Source organism: Dendropsophus ebraccatus, chromosome 11, assembly GCF_027789765.1.
Source record: "Dendropsophus ebraccatus isolate aDenEbr1 chromosome 11, aDenEbr1.pat, whole genome shotgun sequence".
In the NCBI taxonomy this organism is placed as follows: Eukaryota; Metazoa; Chordata; class Amphibia; order Anura; family Hylidae; genus Dendropsophus; species Dendropsophus ebraccatus.
The window spans coordinates 13,081,375-13,099,076 of NC_091464.1; the positions used below are offsets into that span (position 1 = coordinate 13,081,375).

Here is a 17,702-nt window from a genome sequence, read left to right on the forward strand (position 1 = left end):
GATACAAGTCCCGGTTGGTGTGGAAATATTAGTGCATTAGGCTAACAAGTGCAGTGCATAGTGTATAGTGAAGCTGTGTCATCCCTCCGCCTGTCTGAGTATATAGATTTGTCACTGACACCTTTATAGATAACACCAGACCCCACATCCACCGCTTACACCAGGAATAGAGAACCTTGGCTCTCCAGCTGTTGCAGAACTACAACTCCTATCATTCCTGGACAGCCAAAGCTAATGCTTTGGCTGTCCAGGCATGATGGGAGTTGTAGTTTTGCAACAGCTGGAGATCAAAGGGGGCTTACAGCCTTCTCTCTAGACTCTTTTTTTGCAGTGACCTCTATGTATTGGCATCAACAAAGGCCACATTGCACAGGCTACACACATGCCATTACTTCTGCACCAATGGGATGATGCTAGGTTTGATGGGGATGAGAGTAAGAAGAGCTTATGCATCACATTACCTTGAGGTCTGGGGGCTTACTCCTGGTGATGACAGGGGCTCCAGATGCTCCTGCAGAGCCCAAATCCCCAGCCATTGGGCTGTCTGTAGCTCGCACTTCCATGACAGTTGGTGGCAAAAGAACATCTTGTGCAGCAGCAGCCACCTCCTCAGGGTGCAGCTCGTCTGACTGGCAGCGCTTCATGTATCCAGAGGGGCTCCGGGGTAGAGGGGCAGGTGGGGGGAGCAGGGCACCATGTAATACAGGGGGAGGACACACAGGGGCAGGTGGGGGGAGCAGGGCACCATGTAATACAGGGGGAGGACACACAGGGGCAGGGGGGGGGGGAGCAGGACACTATGTAATACAGGGGGAGGACACACAGGGGCAGGGGGGGGAGCAGGACACTATGTAATACAGCAGGAGGACACACAGGGGCAGGTGGGGGAGCAGGGCACTATGTAATACAGCAGGAGGACACACAGGGGCAGGTGGGGGAGCAGGGCACTATGTAATACAGGGGGAGGACACACAGGGGCAGGTGGGGGGAGCAGGGCACTATGTAATACAGGAGGAGGACACACAGGGGCAGGTGGGGGAGCAGGGCACTATGTAATACAGGGGGAGGAAACAGGGGCAGGTGGGGGAGCAGGGCACTATGTAATACAGGGGGAGGAAACACAGGGGCAGGTGGGGGAGCAGGGCACTATGTAATAAAGGGGGAGGACACACAGGGGCAGGTGGGGGAGCAGGACACTATGTAATACAGGGGGAGGACACACAGGGGCAGGTGGGGGGAGCAGGGCACTATGTAATACAGGAGGAGGACACACAGGGGCAGGTGGGGGAGCAGGGCACTATGTAATACAGGGGGAGGAAACACAGGGGCAGGTGGGGGAGCAGGGCACTATGTAATAAAGGGGGAGGACACACAGGGGCAGGTGGGGGAGCAGGGCACTATGTAATAAAGGGGGAGGACACACAGGGGCAGATGGGGGAGCAGGGCACTATGTAATAAAGGGGGAGGACACACAGGGGCAGGTGGGGGAGCAGGACACTATGTAATACAGGGGGAGGACACACAGGGGCAGGTGGGGGAGCAGGGCACTATGTAATACAGGGGGAGGACACACAGGGGCAGGTGGGGGAGCAGGGCACTATGTAATACAGCAGGAGGGCACACAGGGGCAGGTGGGGGAGCAGGACACTATGTAATACAGGGGGAGGACACACAGGGGCAGGTGGGGGAGCAGGACACTATGTAATACAGCAGGAGGACACACAGGGGCAGGTGGGGGAGCAGGACACTATGTAATACAGGGGGAGGACACACAGGGGCAGGTGGGGGGAGCAGGGCACTATGTAATACAGGAGAGGACACACAGGGGCAGGTGGGGGAGCAGGGCACTATGTAATACAGGGGGAGGAAACACAGGGGCAGGTGGGGGAGCAGGGCACTATGTAATAAAGGGGGAGGACACACAGGGGCAGGTGGGGGAGCAGGACACTATGTAATACAGCAGGAGGGCACACAGGGGCAGGTAGAATTACAACAAAGGAAGAGGAGAAGGTCACATCAAGCCCTGAGGGATGGAGTCACCGACAAGAGCCATGACAGGGCCAGCCCCGGCACATGCAGATCACGTTACAGTCACCGCAGGGCTCTCAGCATCAACACCCGTCCAATATCAGCGAAGCTATGCATCCACACATCACACGGAGGCGCCACGGAGCTGCAAGTCCTCACACACCGCAAGGGTGACCGAGCCCCGCCGTCTAGTCCAGCCTCCCCCAGGCCCCTCTGGCTCACGGTCCCGGGGGCCCCGGCTCCTCCGTCTACACTTCTCCCTGCAGAGCCTGGGGTGACCAGTGCTCAACCTAACTTGTGCTAGTGAGCGACGGCGCCGAGTTCCAATAGCCGGAGAGCGCTTGACGTTAGTTATCCAATCAGAGGCGAGGGCGGGGACTTAGCCCTTTTCAAGGTGGGTTGAGACGCGGGAGCTGTCACAAGAAGGTGGTGCTGTAGAAGCTTTAGGGAGAAGGTTTGTGCGGAGTGAGAGGGGTCATCGGCGGGAGTCAGGGCGTGACTACAAATAACGGGGCCTCCTAGCCGGGAGGGCGCCCCCCGCCTAATGCACAGAGCTATAGCAATGCAAAAGGCTAACTCCTTCTTCGTGAGGATGGATGGAAGCCTAGCATAATGCAAGGGTAAAGCTGGCATAAAGTCCCTATCATCCCACCAGCAGCATAGGTTCTGCACACGAGTGGACTCTCTGATGCCTATAGCAGCTGCTATGTCCATGATATGAGAGCCAAGCATTCCAGCCATAGCTACCTGGAAGGGGGAGGAAGAAGAGGCCTGCAAGATGGAGGGATGAATAATTTACTGGGCAGCATTAACTGGACGACAGAAATAACATGACGGCACAAATACTGACTGAGACAAATTTGTTAAATGGATTACTGAAATGTATGGACCCTCTTACAGTATATGATCAGATTCTTCAGATCCTTTTGTCATTTTGTCACATAGATCTTATTTGTGTGATGCAGTGCCAGACGGATATTGTCATAAATAATAATGCTAAACAGTGCACAAATAATACCGCACAGCTCAGGTAATACTGCCATATGGCAGGGGATAATGTTATGGCACTAACTGAAATATAACTTTTAATGAAGATTTCTGTGAAAACTAGATGAGCACTGAGAAAATCCCAAGCTGGGCCAAAAATCACCTCCACATATAAAGCAATATCACAGATAGGGGTGTAAACAATTAAAATATAACCTTTATTTTACCAAATCAAATGAATAAACTATCCCCACATCACAAACACAATCGTGGTCACCTGAACCACTTAGGAGCTATCACCAGCCGGTAATACTCCTTAGCCACCACTGGACTGCGCCAGACAATATACAACCAGCGATAGAGTGAAAATAAAACTGGCAATCTCACCTATCCATGGTCTTCTTGTCAGCTGTATTAGATCCAGTGATGTATAGGAAGAAGCCGCCTCAGTACTGGGTATATAGCAGAGTCTTTAACCCTATTAAACCCAAGGGTGTCAAATATGCCATCTCTCCCTCCTCGCTCAGGGCTACCCCTACCCCGTGCTACCCCTTTGTGACTGCCCCATGATACCAAGTCCTAGTTCTGTGTCCATTTCAGCCAGTTTGCTTGGATCTTCAGGGAGGCACTTAATTCAGGACATCTATATCGGCATCAGGCAGGGTATTATTTGCGTTAGTGCTACAGTGGTAGCTAGTCCGCTCACGCTGGTGTGCATAGAGCGCTGGAGGGCAGGGCAATGGAGGAGCACTGCATTCTTCCTATACATCACTGGATCTAATACAGCTGACAAGAAGACCATGGATGGGTGAGATTGCCAGTTTTATTTTTATTTAACTTCTACGCCAGAGACCTAATGCTGCCTTCGGCCTAGAAGTCAGTTGTAATAGAAGACAGCGCTGTGTCCTGGCATGGGCAGTGTGGGGACATCATCCCACAAGCTGCATTTGCCAGGAGCCGCTGCGTGGGAGCTGGGAAAGGTGAGTCCACACCATTCACCTATGGAGGAGAAGCATGTTGGGCACTAATGGTGGTAGTATTTACTATGTGTTGCACTGTTAGGGAAATTAACAACTATATGGGGCACTACATTTTTATTTTATTATTACATACAGAAAATTTATTTTAAAAACATTTAAAAAAGGGAGCAGAAAATCATACAATACATACATCAGATGGTTTACAAGGCAGATAGAGTGGATATTGTATGCTCTATATACTAAGCAAATTATGGCATGTCAATCGATCCACAGAGGTGCAAAAATGCAAGTAAGTAAATGAGCAATATACTCTTTGATAAAGCTTGTACGGCGAAACGCAGCGTTGGGTGAGTGGTATTACCAGGCAGAATGTTTCTACACCCAGAGGTCTAAGTATATTCTTTTTGACTACATGTATTTTTCTTCAGCTATACACTGTGTATTTAAAATTGCACTTTAGTTTGCACTTTAGTCTGCACTTGCAGCATTATACATACTAGGAATTACCCTGCTGAACAGAAACATAGAGAATCGGCAAAGACGGTGTTAATGGCACTGACACATTCATTTTATTTGGGACAGGATCTTGTCTAGATCAAAGATTTTAGGGAGTTTATTGTACGTTAAAGTCAGCAATTCTCTATTAGAGATACTGGATTTTTTTCAAAAATTAGCTTGAACAAATCAATTTGCAAATATCCAGCCATTAGGATTTATTCTCAAATGCATTTGGCACATTTGAGTGAATCTTTTACAGCAAAGCACCTGCTCCTCTTTGCTATGCCATGACATAGTACTGATGAAAATGCACTGTGCTGGGGGATGATTTACAGTGCACTACTAAAGGTGGTATGTTGGGGGAGAAGGGGTTACTGATGCACTGGTTTTTCAAGGTGCGATGTAGGCAGAAATGAAACAGTTTTATTTTCACTCTATCGCTGGTTGTATATTGTCTGGCGCAGTCCAGTGGTGGCTAAGGAGTATTACCGGCTGGTGATAGCTCCTAAGTGGTTCAGGTGCCCAAGATTGTGTTTGTGATGTGGGGATAGTTTATTCATTTGATTTTGTAAAACAAAGGTTATATTTTAATTGTTTACACCCCTATCTGTGATATTAAAAACTAGATGATAGTAAAATCAAATATTGCACCCAAGTGTCCCTATGTATTGAAGCACTATTGGGGAGGAATTGGTTTCTGGAGCTCGCCCACTGATAGTACAGCGCAGGTAACTATAATATGGGCAGTCCGGGCAGCCACCTGGAGCGCCCATATTATAATCTTGTGCAGGATAGATCTGGTGCAGGCAGTGTGTGTATGATGTCACCATGATGACTGTGCCAGGATGGAATGCTTCCTTCTATTACAACTAACTTCTACGCCAGAGACCTAATGCTGCCTTCGGCCTAGAAGTCAGTTGTAATAGAAGACAGCGCCGTGTCCTGGCATGGGCAGTGTGGGGACATCATCCCACAAGCTGCATTTGCCAGGAGCCGCTGCGTGGGAGCTGGGAAAGGTGAGTCCACACCATTCACCTATGGAGGAGAAGCATGTTGTGCACTAATGGTGGTAGTATTTACTATGTGTTGCACTGTTAGGGAAATTAACAACTATATGGGGCACTACATGGGGGGGCTGACTACTATATGGGGCACTATTGAGGGGGGTGGACTACTATATGGGGCCCTATTGAGTGGGGCTTACTACTACATGGGGCACAATTGAGGGGTTGACTACTACATGGGGCACAATTGGGGGACTGACTACTACATGGGGCACAATTTGGGGGCTAACTACTACATGGGGCACAATTGGGGGGGCTGACTACTACATGGGAAACAATTGAGAGGGGATGAATACTTTATGGGGCACTAGTGGGGGGATAACTACTGTATGGAGCACTAAAATAACACTACCTACTGCGTGGGGGAAATAATGGGGTACCTACTGTGTGGGGGCAACTAATTTATGGGGCAGTGTTGGGGGCTACTAATAAGGGGCTAATACCGCACTGGGGTAGAGAAGGGGACAGTTTTACCATTTTGTCCACTATGGATGGGGAGCTTTAGATATGACATGGAGGCAGCTTCTGTGGACAGCCGGGGCCAATGATGCAGTTAATCTGCCACTGCCATCTACGTCACTTTTGTATGTACCGCCCATTACGCTGGATGGTTTCTGCCATAGAGGAGCCAGAAAAATATGCCATAGGACACTGGTACATGCATCAGGGGCAGTACATGCTGCAGTGACATGTACACCTCCCTATCAAGAATGCTGCACACACACTTCAAAAAGTATGAAGCCTGGCCCACGACTTTATCCAATTTTTTTTTTTTTTTTTATGTATTTGAGTTTGACACCTCTGCTCTAGAAGGACAAGGAGGGATGCAATAAAAACAAACAGTAATCCGTCACCATAAATTCAAAGAGAAGTATCCAGCTAGCAGCCAACTGGTGCATTGGGATATGATGCAGGAATGATGCATATTCAGGGCATGCTACATGGATAACAGGAATTCCTGTGTCACCCCTGAAGTCTGCACTGCATTTTGCTCCGATGCCCACCTATCATTGTCACTGACCAGAAATCAGAGGGAGCAATGAGTTGGTGAAATGAAGCAGAGCATTCAGTACTCCTAACTGTACAAGGTAATAACATTACAGTATATAGGGTGACCCAAATAGGACCGCTAATAACCAATATCCATACGCATCAGAACAATACATATAAATTACAACCAAGAAATGCTGGACAATTTTCAAAATTTATCAATAAATGCTTTATTATTACATACAGAAAATTTATTTTAAAAACATATTAAAAAGGGAGCAGAAAATCATACAATACATACATCAGATGGTTCACAAGGCAGATAGAGTGGATATTGTATGCTCTATATACTGAGCAAATTATGGCATGTCAATCGATCCACAGAGGTGCAAAAATGCAAGTAAGTAAATGAGCAATATACTCTTTGATAAAGCTTGTACAGCGAAACGCAGCGTTGGGTGAGTGGTATTACCAGGCAGAATGTTTCTACACCCAGAGGTCTAAGTATATTCTTTTTGACTACATGTATTTTTCTTCAGCTATACACTGTGTATTTAAAATTGCACTTTAGCTTGCACTTTAGTCTGCACTTGCAGCATTATACATACTAGGAATTACCCTGCTGAACAGAAACATAGAGAATCGGCAAAGACGGTGTTAATGGCACTGACACACTCATTTTATTTGGGACAGGATCTTGTCTAGATCAAAGATTTTAGGGAGTTTATTGTACGTTAAAGTCAGCAATTCTCTATTAGAGATACTGGATTTTTTTCAAAAATTGGCTTGAACAAATCAATTTGCAAATATCCAGCCATTAGGATTTATTCTCAAATGGATTTGGCACATTTGAGTGAATCTTTTACAGCAAAGCACCTGCTCCTCTTTGCTATGCCATGACATAGTACTGATGAAAATGCACTGTGCTGGGGGATGATTTACAGTGCACTACTAAAGGTGGTATGTTGGGGGAGAAGGGGTTACTGATGCACTGGTTTTTCAAGGTTCGATGTAGGCAGAAATGAAACAGCAACAGCACAGGGAGGAAGGGGTTACACTAAGCACTGGGTGGATGATTACACTGCAGCACTATGTACATACAGGAGTAAGTCCACTAGTATTTACACCAGGAACATTATGAATGGTGTGAGATTAGAGGGAAGCTGTCATCCATTTTTGGTAAATTAAGTGATTTACAAATATGTGAGGAATCATATAGGCTATTAAATGGAGGGAAGTTTTGAGCTATTATGATTTGCAAATGATCATTGGGTACATAGCCTCCAAAGGACATAAAGTACTGCACAAAAGTTTTATGCAGGTGTTGAAACTATGCTGTAAATTAAGATACCTCCCGACAGGCTCCAAATTTTCATTCTGCAGCAGGACAACTCCAAACATAGAGCCAATGTCATTAAAGGGGTACTTCGTCGGAAAAAAAACTAAACTTTTTTTAAAATCAACTGGTGCCAGAAAGGTCTATAGATTTTTAAATTACTTTGATTTAAAAATGTCAAGTCTTCCAGTACTTATCAGCTGCTGTATTTCCTGCAGGAAGTGGTGTATTCTTTTCAGTGTGACACAGTGCTCTCTGCTGCCACCTCTGTCCATGTCAGAAACTGTCCGAAGCAGGAGCACTTGGTCAGACTGGAAAGAATACACCACTTCCTGACTGACATACAGCAGCTGATAAGTACTGGAAGATTGGAGATTTTTTAAATAGAAGTAAATATTACAAATCTATATAACTTTCTGACACCAGTTGATGTAAGAGAAAAAAATGCTGGATAACCCCTTCAAGAACTATCTAAAGACAAACAAAGGGGGAGATTTATCAAACATGGTGTAAAGTGAAACTGGCTCAGTTGCCCCTAGCAACCAATCAGATTCCACCTTTCATTCCTCACAGACTCTTTGGAAAATGAAAGGTGGAATCTGATTGGTTGCTAGGGACAACTGAGCCAGTTTCACTTTACACCCTGTTTAATAAATCTCCCCCAAAGACTTCTGGAAGTGATTATATGACCCCCACAAGAGCCGCGATCTAAACATCATCGAGTCTGTTTGAGATTACATGAAGAGACAGGAGGACTTCAGCAAGTATACACCCACAGAAGATCTGTGGTTAGTTCTCCAAGATGTTTGGAACAACATCCCTACCTTTACAATCTGTGTGCAAGTCTACCTGGAAGAATGTAGGTGTTTTTTGTGTTTTGAAATCAAATGGCAGTCACACCAATCTAATTCTTTTTTTTCTGTCTTTATTGAAAGAAAAGACTATACAGAGTTAAAAAAAAAAAAAAAAATCTGCAGTAAATCAGTTGACAAGAGCATAGCAGCCATATTCAGAAAGTATACTACAAGGAAACACCAGTGATTGGATTTAAATTTCTGTTAGTTCACTTTGCATTTTGTTAATTGATAATAATAAACTATTAATGCTTCTATTTTTGAAATGCCATTTTACTGTGCAGCATTTTTCTCCTTTCTGTCATTAACAATGTCAGTGCAGCCCTTGCCTTATATAAAAAATAATGAAGATGCATACTTACCTGTCCAGGCTCCCCCAGTGTCCTGCTGCCTTTCCCCAATCACCTCATTTGCCTCTGAAGCTGTGTCTGAAGTGAAAAAGCCACTTGACACAGGACAGTACTGCAGGCAGTGATTGGCTGAGCAGCGAGTTACTTCAGAGAGGGTCACAGAAGCTTTAGCAACGGCTGCAGTCAGCGGGAAAAAGGCAGAAAGACACCAGGGAGCATGGACAGGCAAGTATACATCTTTATTATTTTCTTTGTACTGTCAGCAGCCATCAGCCATGTATTACTATTACACAAGGTGATGCACGGTCGCCAGTCGATGATTTTTAAATTTGCAGAAAGAAAATGATCAGTCGATGATCAGCTCTTCAGCTGATCTTTGTCTTTATTACTCAGACCAATATCTGCCCTTGCCTAATTCAGCATATAATCGCTCCATGTAATAGGGTCCTAACACCTCATTCCACAAGAACTATGGCCCAGATTTATCGGAGGGTGTAAAGTATAAACTAGTATGAACTGCCTATATTAGCCAATCACTGCTCTGCTTTCAGTTCTGGTAAAATAAAAGCCAGGGGACAACTAGCTGATGACGGGGGATCCGACCACCAAGGTCCCTAAAATGAAGACCCAAGAAATTTAATGTTCGGCAGAGCTATAGAGAATGACAGGAGTGCAGACTGTGTTGGCCAAGTGCTCCACTCATTGCAGGACCACTGCACCCTCATCCTTGAGATTGGTGGAGTTCTGGGGGTCGATGGGAATACCCCTTTAAGCAGAGTTTATCACAGTGCTCCCATACTGTAACGCCTGGAGTTGTGGATCCACTGAACCGTCACTAGCGATGGCACTAACCTCACCAGGGAGTGGAGTCTAAGGGGCCACTGGTCTTCACCAGAGCCCGCCGCAAGGTGGGATGGACTTGCTGCGGCAGGTGACCCCCAGGTCGCTACCCCTGGCTTGGTTGCTAGTGACGGCAGGCGAGGCGTGGCAGGAGCAGTAGGTAGAAGATGTGCAGGCAGAGGTCTTTAGGCGTAATCGCAGGTGGCGGAGAGTACTCAGGAACAATAGGAAGGCAGCGGGCAGGGACTAGGGACAAGGACTGCGGACAGGAACAAGGAACAAGGACTGAGGTCAGGGAGCTGGGAGGGAGCTGGGCCAAACGCTATGGGAAGCATGTAGAGGCTCCAACACCTGTGGTGGGGCATGCTGGGATTAAATAGGGAGTGGTTGGTGCAACTACCAATTAAGGGTGGACTGGCCCTTTAAATCTGAGGCAGCCGGCGCGCGCGCGCCCTAGGTGGCGGGGACGCGCGCGCCGGCCAGGACAGACGGAGTCAGGAGCGGGGCGAGGTAAGGCGCCCCCCGGGCCCGAACTAGTAGCAGCGCCGGGTCCCTGCACATGGACCCCGGCGGCTGCATGAGGCAAAGGGAAGTTGCGGCGGCGGCCCGGAGCACGGGACGCCGCTGCAGCCGTGACACATACAAATGAGTTATTATTACTTTGGATGGAATACATTGACCACTCCTAATTATAATTAAAGTGTTACTGTCATATTTTTTTTTATTTTATTTTATTTGCAGAAATCATTAGTACAGGCAATTTTAAGAAACTTTGTAATTGGGTTTATTAGGCAAATACGTCATTATCTGCATTCAAAAAGACTTTCCCCAGGTACCCCTCCTCTCTCTCATTCACTGCTCATTATCAGGAAATCATGTCTTGTTGCATCAGACATGCCCCTGTCTGTTCTATGGAGAGGGGTGGGGGGAGGTGGAAGGAGAGAGATTAGTCGCCAGCAGAGAACAAAGGATTACACAGCGGGAGCTTTGTGAAAGCCAGTATTCAGAGGTCAGAGAGGTCAGTGCTAACTTCAGAGGAGATAGCCCAGTGACGTAGCTGTAAATTAACTCTTTGTTGTCCTGTTTTGGTGCCTCATCTCCCTCCACCCCTCCCCTCCCCTCTCCATAGAGAACCATGAAGACAGGGGGGAGAACTTTAAACTGCTTTATCATGATAAAAACGCATTTTTGGCTAATAAACCCAATTACAACGTTTCTTAAAATCGCTTGGACTATTGATTTCTGTAAAAAAAATTAAACAACAGTGACACTTTAAGTTTCAGGTATTAACCTCTTAAGGACCCATGACGTACCGGCACGTCATGGATCACTGTCACTTAAGGACCCATGACGTACCGGTACGTCGGCCCTTTAAACGGGCGCCGCGGCCGGCCGGGTCCCGATCGGGGGAGATAGCCTGCTATAATACATAGCAGGCCATCTCTCCCTGTCGGCATGGAGGGTTGTTAACCCCCCCCAAGCCGACGATCACCGCTATTGGCTGATAAGCCCATAGCGGCGATCGGAACCTTTCCGGGCCATCGGTGGCCCGATGACCCGGAAAAAAATGGCGGTCGGTGCTGTCCGAGGACGGCACCGACCGCCATTACTGTAAAAAGTAATGGTGGTCACGGTACCACCGTCCCGATCGCCGTGAACGGCCGGCCAGCCGGCCGGGCGTGAACGGCGATCAAAGTCCCCACAAGTAATAAATACCTGCTCCGGACCCCTCAGCTACCTAGCTGAGGGGTCCAGAGCAGGTATTTGTACATTACTCACCTGTCCCGGGGTCCTGATCGGCGTCTTCCGGCGTCCTCTTCATCTTGTCGGGACTTCGGCTTCTTCCGTGAGTCCCGATCGGCTTTTTCCGGCTCCAGCGTCGTCTTTTTTCGTATTTTTCCGGCTCCAGCGTCGTCTATTTTCGGATCTTGCGCTCTGCTGCCCCCTAGCGGCTGATAAGTGTAATACACGTATCAGCCACTACAGGGATGTTCAGAATGTAGTAAAAAAAAATTTTTTTTTCCCCAATTTTTTTTTTTTTCTTTTTTCCGCACCCTATCGCCGCTGAGTGTTGATCAGCATCGCACAAAAGTGCGCTGCTAATCAGCAACTCCTCCTTTTTGGCGTAGGGTGGTTTTTTCCTATATCCTACTGCCACGGTCTGCTGATAAGTGCCGAACATAAGTGCGGCATTTATCAGCAACACCATTTTTGGCGTAGGTTTTTTTTGTATACTTACTGTAAAAAACACGTAAAAAAACACTACATTACACCACACTACATTGAATAAAGTTTTACACTACACCACTACATACCCCATATACCAATCCCCATATAAAGATGGCCCCCAGGGTGTTTTCGGTATCGGACGCATACGTTATTATTGCCTCCGACACCGAAACAGCCAATGAGGATGAATGGGGGGTCCTTTGTTCCTCCATTCATCCTCATCCTCCTCATCATCCAGTGACGTGTCTGGGAGTAGCGTAGCGTACGCTGCCCCCCAGACACGTCTTTTCTGCCAGTACCGTCCCAATAAGAGATGACGGTATGGCGTGAAATTCTACAAACTCTGTGAGAGTACCTCAGGGTACACTTACAGATTTAGGGTACGTGCACACTGCGGAATGGCGAAGGATAACTCTTCGTGCATTCCGCAGCTGGCACCCGCCGGCGGACTGATGCAGGGGCGCGTCTCTGCCCGTGTCATAGACTCTATCCTATGCATGGGCGGATTCCATCATCCGTCATTCCATCAACACGTTGGACGCAGAGCGGAATCCGCCCGTGCATAGAATGGAGTCTACAACACGGACGGAGACGTGCGCCTGCATCAGTCCGCCGGCGGGTGCCAACTGCGGAATGCACAAAGGGTTATCCTTCGCGATTCCGCAGTGTGCACGTACCCTTAGAGTGTATGAAGGAAGGGACACTCGAATCCAGCCCCCAGATGCCCACTCCCCCCCCCCATCCTCGGAGTTAGTGGGGACATCGTCCGGGAACTGATCTTCCCACTGCTGGATAAAGGTCACCACCTGTACGGGGATAACTTTTATACCAGCACCCCCTCTTCCGGTCCCTCGCTGCCCGAGCTACTGTAGCTTGCGGCACGATCCGAACATATCAGAAGTAGTAATAGAGCCCTAATATTTAGCAGCCATGGAGCGGACCCAGCACTTCTGGATATGAAGGACCCCGTATCGCACCAGGACAACATTTTCCAGGTGACGTCCCCCACACTGGAGAAAGGGAGACCCCAGAAGAAGTGCAGAGTGTGGGGTAACAGGGGGATCAGGAAGGACAACATTTTCCAGTGTGACACCTGTCCTGATCCCCCCGGCCTCTGTATACTGGATCGCTCCAAGGCGCACCACACGTCACTGGGGTTCTACATTATCTAAATTCTGTCCCTTATTCCTATTTCAGGGGTCACGTTGATCCAGGGATTATTCTGATCGCCATTATGGAGTCAGGAAGGAATTTTTTCCCAGTGATGAGGCTACTGTCGTCTGCCTCACGAGGGGGTTTTGCCTTCCTCTGGATCAACACAGGTTGAATTTGATGGACACCTGTCATTTTCAACCTTATAAACTAATAATTGCCCTAATACCCCCAAATAAATTAGAATTGTCCCTTTTCCCCAGCTAAATAGGTATGGCCGCCATTCCCATTAGAGGATGCCATGATGCAATTACAAAGCCTCTGTGCGGCCAGGACAGTAGAAACCCCCCACAAGTGACCCCATTCTGGAAACTACACCCCATAAGGAATCTAACAAGTGGGGCAGCGGGTATATGGCCCCCTGGTGACGGCCACATTTGGGACGTGAAAATGAAAAAAAATGGTATTTTTTATTTTCACGGCACATGTTCTACACATGTGCCCATCACTAGTGGGGTCCATATGCTCACTGCACCCCTTGTTAGATTCCTTATGGGGTGTAGTTTCCAGAATTGGGTCACTTGTGGGGGGTTTCTACTGTTCTGGCAGCACAGGAGCTTTGTAATTGCGACATGGCCTCCATCCCCCATTCCAGCCTCTAAATGGCGCTCTGTCCTTTTGGTGACTTGCCCTGTGCTCATATGGCAAATTATGTCCACATGTGGGGTATTTTCGTACTCAGGGGAAACTACCCTACACGTTTTGTGTTCATTTTATTTTTTAACCCCTTGTGGAAATGGAAAAAAATCAAGGCTAGACCAACATTTAGTGTAATTTTTTTTTAATTTTTACTCTAAATCATTGATCTTGTCTTGATTTTTTCATTTTCACAAGGGGTTAAAAGATAAAAAAAAACACAATGTGTAGAGCAATTTCCCCTGAGTACGGAAATACCCCACATGTGGACATAAAGCGCCATGCGGGTGCAGGGTAAGCCTCCAAAGGAAAGGTGCGCCATTTGGTTTTTGAAGGCTGGATTTGGATGGAATGGATTTCGAGGGGCCATGTTGCATTCAAAAGGCCCCTGTGTTGCCAAGACAGTTAAACCCCCCACAAGTGACCCTATTATGGAAACTACACCCCTCAAGGAATGTAACAAGGGGTGTAGTCAGCATATGGACCCCACTGGTGACGGGCACAAATGTGGAACAATGTGGCGTGAAAATGAAATATTACATTTTTTACACTATAATGTTGGTCTAGCCTTGAATTTATCATTTTCATAAGGGGTTAAAAGAGAAAAAAAAACACAAAATGTGTAGAGCAATTTCCCCCCGAGTCTGTTAATACCCCACATGTGGACATAAAGCGCCATGTGGGTGCAGGGCAAGCCTCCGAAGGGAAGGAGCGCCATTTGGATTTTAGAGGTTGGATTTGGCTAGAATGGATGATGAACGCCATGTCGCATTTACAGAGCCCTTGTGCTGCCAAAACACTGTAATCCCCCCACAAGTGACCCCATTCTGGAAACTACACCCCTCAAGGAATCTAACAAGGGGTGCAGTGAGGATATGGACCCCTGGATGACGGGCACATTTGTGCCATGAAAGTGAAAAAATGAAAATTTTCACTTTCACGTCACATTTTTCCACATTTGTGCCCGTCACCAGAGGGGTCCATATGCTCACTGCACCCCTTGTTAGATTCCTTGAAGGGTGTAGTTTCCAGAATGGGGTCACTTGTGGGGGGTTTCCAGTGTCTTGGCAGCACGAGGGCTCTGTAAATGCGACATGGCCCTTGAAATCCATTCCAGTGAAATCCAGCTTCCAAAAGCCAATTGGCGCTCCTTCCCTTTGGAGGCTCGTATTTCCGTACTCGGGAGAAACTGCGCTACATGTTTTGTGTTTTTTTTTCCTTTTATCCCTTTGTGAAAATGAAAAATTGAAGGCTAGAACAACATTTTAGTGTAAAAAATACTTTAGTCTTTTTTCAAGCCATATTGTTCGGAAAATCTGTGAAGCACCTGTGGGGTCCAGATGCTCACCGCACCGCTTGTTACATTCCTTGAGGGGTGTAGTTTTCTAAATGGTGTCCCTTTAGGGGTGTTTTTTAGGTTTTGGCACCCCAGAGCCTCTGCCAACCTGAAGTGGTACGGTCAAAAATGACCAAAAATAACGGAGCCATTGAAATTCACTAGGCGCTCCCTTATATCTGAGGCTTGTGGTTGCGTCAAATAGCGCAATAGGGCCACATATGGGGTATTTCTATAAACTGCAGAAACGGGGCAATCAATATTGGGGTGCATTTCTCTGGTAATAGGTTTATAATTATGAAAAATATTGGATTACAATAAAATCTCTGCACAGAAAATTAAAATTTTCAAATTTCTTACACACTTAGCTTTTATTTCTGTGACTCCCCTAAAGGGTTAAAAAACTTTCTGGATGTGCTTTTGCAGAGTTTAGGGGGTGCAGTTTCTGAAATGGGGTGCTTCGTGGGGCTTTCTAACACACAGTCCCCTCAAATACACTTTAAACCTGAACAGTTCCCTAAAAATATCTGATTTTGAAATTTTACTGAAAATTTGGAAATTTGCTGCTAATGTTTTAAGCTTCCTATTGTCTAAAAAAAATGAAATATAGTTTAATAAATGCCGCCAACATAAAGTAGACATGTTGCTAATGCTATTTAATATATAATTTATGTGGTATAACCATTTTCTGTATAAGCAGAAAAGTTTTAAAGTTGGAAAAATGCATTTTTTCACAATTTTTCACGCTATTTTGGGTTTTTTCATAAAGATTCGTTATAAGTATCGACTCCAATTTACAAGAAATGTGAAGTACAATATGTCACGAGAAAACAATCTCAGAATCAGCCGGATAGGTAAAAGCATCCCGAAGTTATTAATGAATAAAGTGACACTGGTCAAATTCATAAAATTTGCTCCGGTCCTTAAGGCCATTTCAGGCCCGGTCCTTAAGGGGTTAATCGCTGCCCACCCTTGGCTCCTCTTCCCAAACTCTTTATAGGAGATGACTTTATTGTGATAAATATAAGAGGATGATAGAGGAGGATGACCATATATTTATCTGCAGAAGAGAATAAACTCCCTTTAAAACATGTCTGCACAATCTAGCCTAGTTAAAATGCTTCATTGGCACAATGTCTATTGGTCGTGCCAAGCAGTGCTGAATGCCCCCTTGTGTCCATGTATATATATATGTAATGGGAAATGCTGTTTAACTAATAAAGCTGTGTTAGTAAAGGACGATAACATACAGATTAACCTAGCTGCCATTGCCTAAAAAGCCCATTTGTGTTTGGATACTATGAGAATACACAGATGTACATAAGGATGGAGAAGATTTGATGGAGAATATTACTGAGCCAAAATATCAGCAAGCCAAGATGTGATATCCAAGCTGCTCCATTATTTATAAGATGAATAATGCAATTTACTTAAAACAGGAATTATGGCCAAGAATATAAAGAAAAAGGGTGGCGGAAACCATGGAGCAAAGAGAAGAAAAAAATTATATATATACACTCAGTGGGGGAGATTTATCAAACATGGTGTAAAGTGAAACTGGCTCAGTTCCCCCTAGCAACCAATCAGATTCCACCTTTCATTTTCTAAAGAGTCTGTGAGGAATGAAAGGTGGAATCTGATTGGTTGCTAGGGGCAACTGAGCCAGTTTCACTTTACACCATGTTTGATAAATCTCCCCCAGTGTGTGTATGTATGTGTGTGTATATATATATATATATATATATATATATATATATATATCCCAGCGGTTGCTTTGAATATAATGTCAGTTTGTCTTTCTATGAGATGACATTAGAATCTGAATGTCATTGTAGCTTCCAATGTACATCCTCTCTACAGTGTCATATAGGGGCTGTACCATATCTTTAAGGTCTGTGCAGTTTAGAGATTGGAGCCAGTGACTACAGCTGATGATGTCACCCACATCTGTGTAACCCCATCAGAAATCACTACACTGTATGAGGCACCCAGACTGCCTTACCTTCAGGGCACTGGACAGTTACTTTAAAGTGTCACTGTATTTTAATATTTTTTTTGCAGAAATCAATAGTACAGGCGATTTTAAGAAACTTTGTTTATTGGTTTATTAGCAAAAAAAAATGCATTTTTATCATGAAAGAGGGGTTTGAAGCTCTCCCCCCCGTCTTCATTGTTCTCTATGGAGAGGGGAGGGGTGGAGGGAGATGAGGCACCAAAACAGAACAACAAAGAGTTAATTTAGAGCTACATCATGATGTCAGCACTGACCTCTCTGACCTCTGAATACCCGCTTTCATGCAGCTCCAACTGTGTAATCCTTTGTTCTCTGTTCTCTGCTGGCGACTAATCTCCCTCCTCCCCC

The 17,702-nt window shown here is 46.1% G+C and overlaps 1 protein-coding gene across 3 annotated transcripts in view; it reads right to left on the minus strand.

The window, feature by feature from the left end:
- The window catches only part of TMCC2 (transmembrane and coiled-coil domain family 2), a 92,788-nt gene that overhangs the window by 38,479 nt on the left and 36,607 nt on the right, over positions 1-17,702 (minus strand). For 2 of the 3 annotated variants that reach the window (XM_069945318.1, XM_069945316.1), the window contains exon 1: positions 462-1,056. The exons of the other annotated variant lie outside the window; for it this stretch is intronic. In XM_069945318.1, the coding sequence (XP_069801419.1) occupies positions 462-644 (183 nt within the window). In that variant the 5' untranslated portion in view covers positions 645-1,056. Of the gene's footprint in view, positions 1-461; positions 1,057-17,702 lie in introns of those variants that run through there. 3 annotated transcript variants of the gene reach the window in all.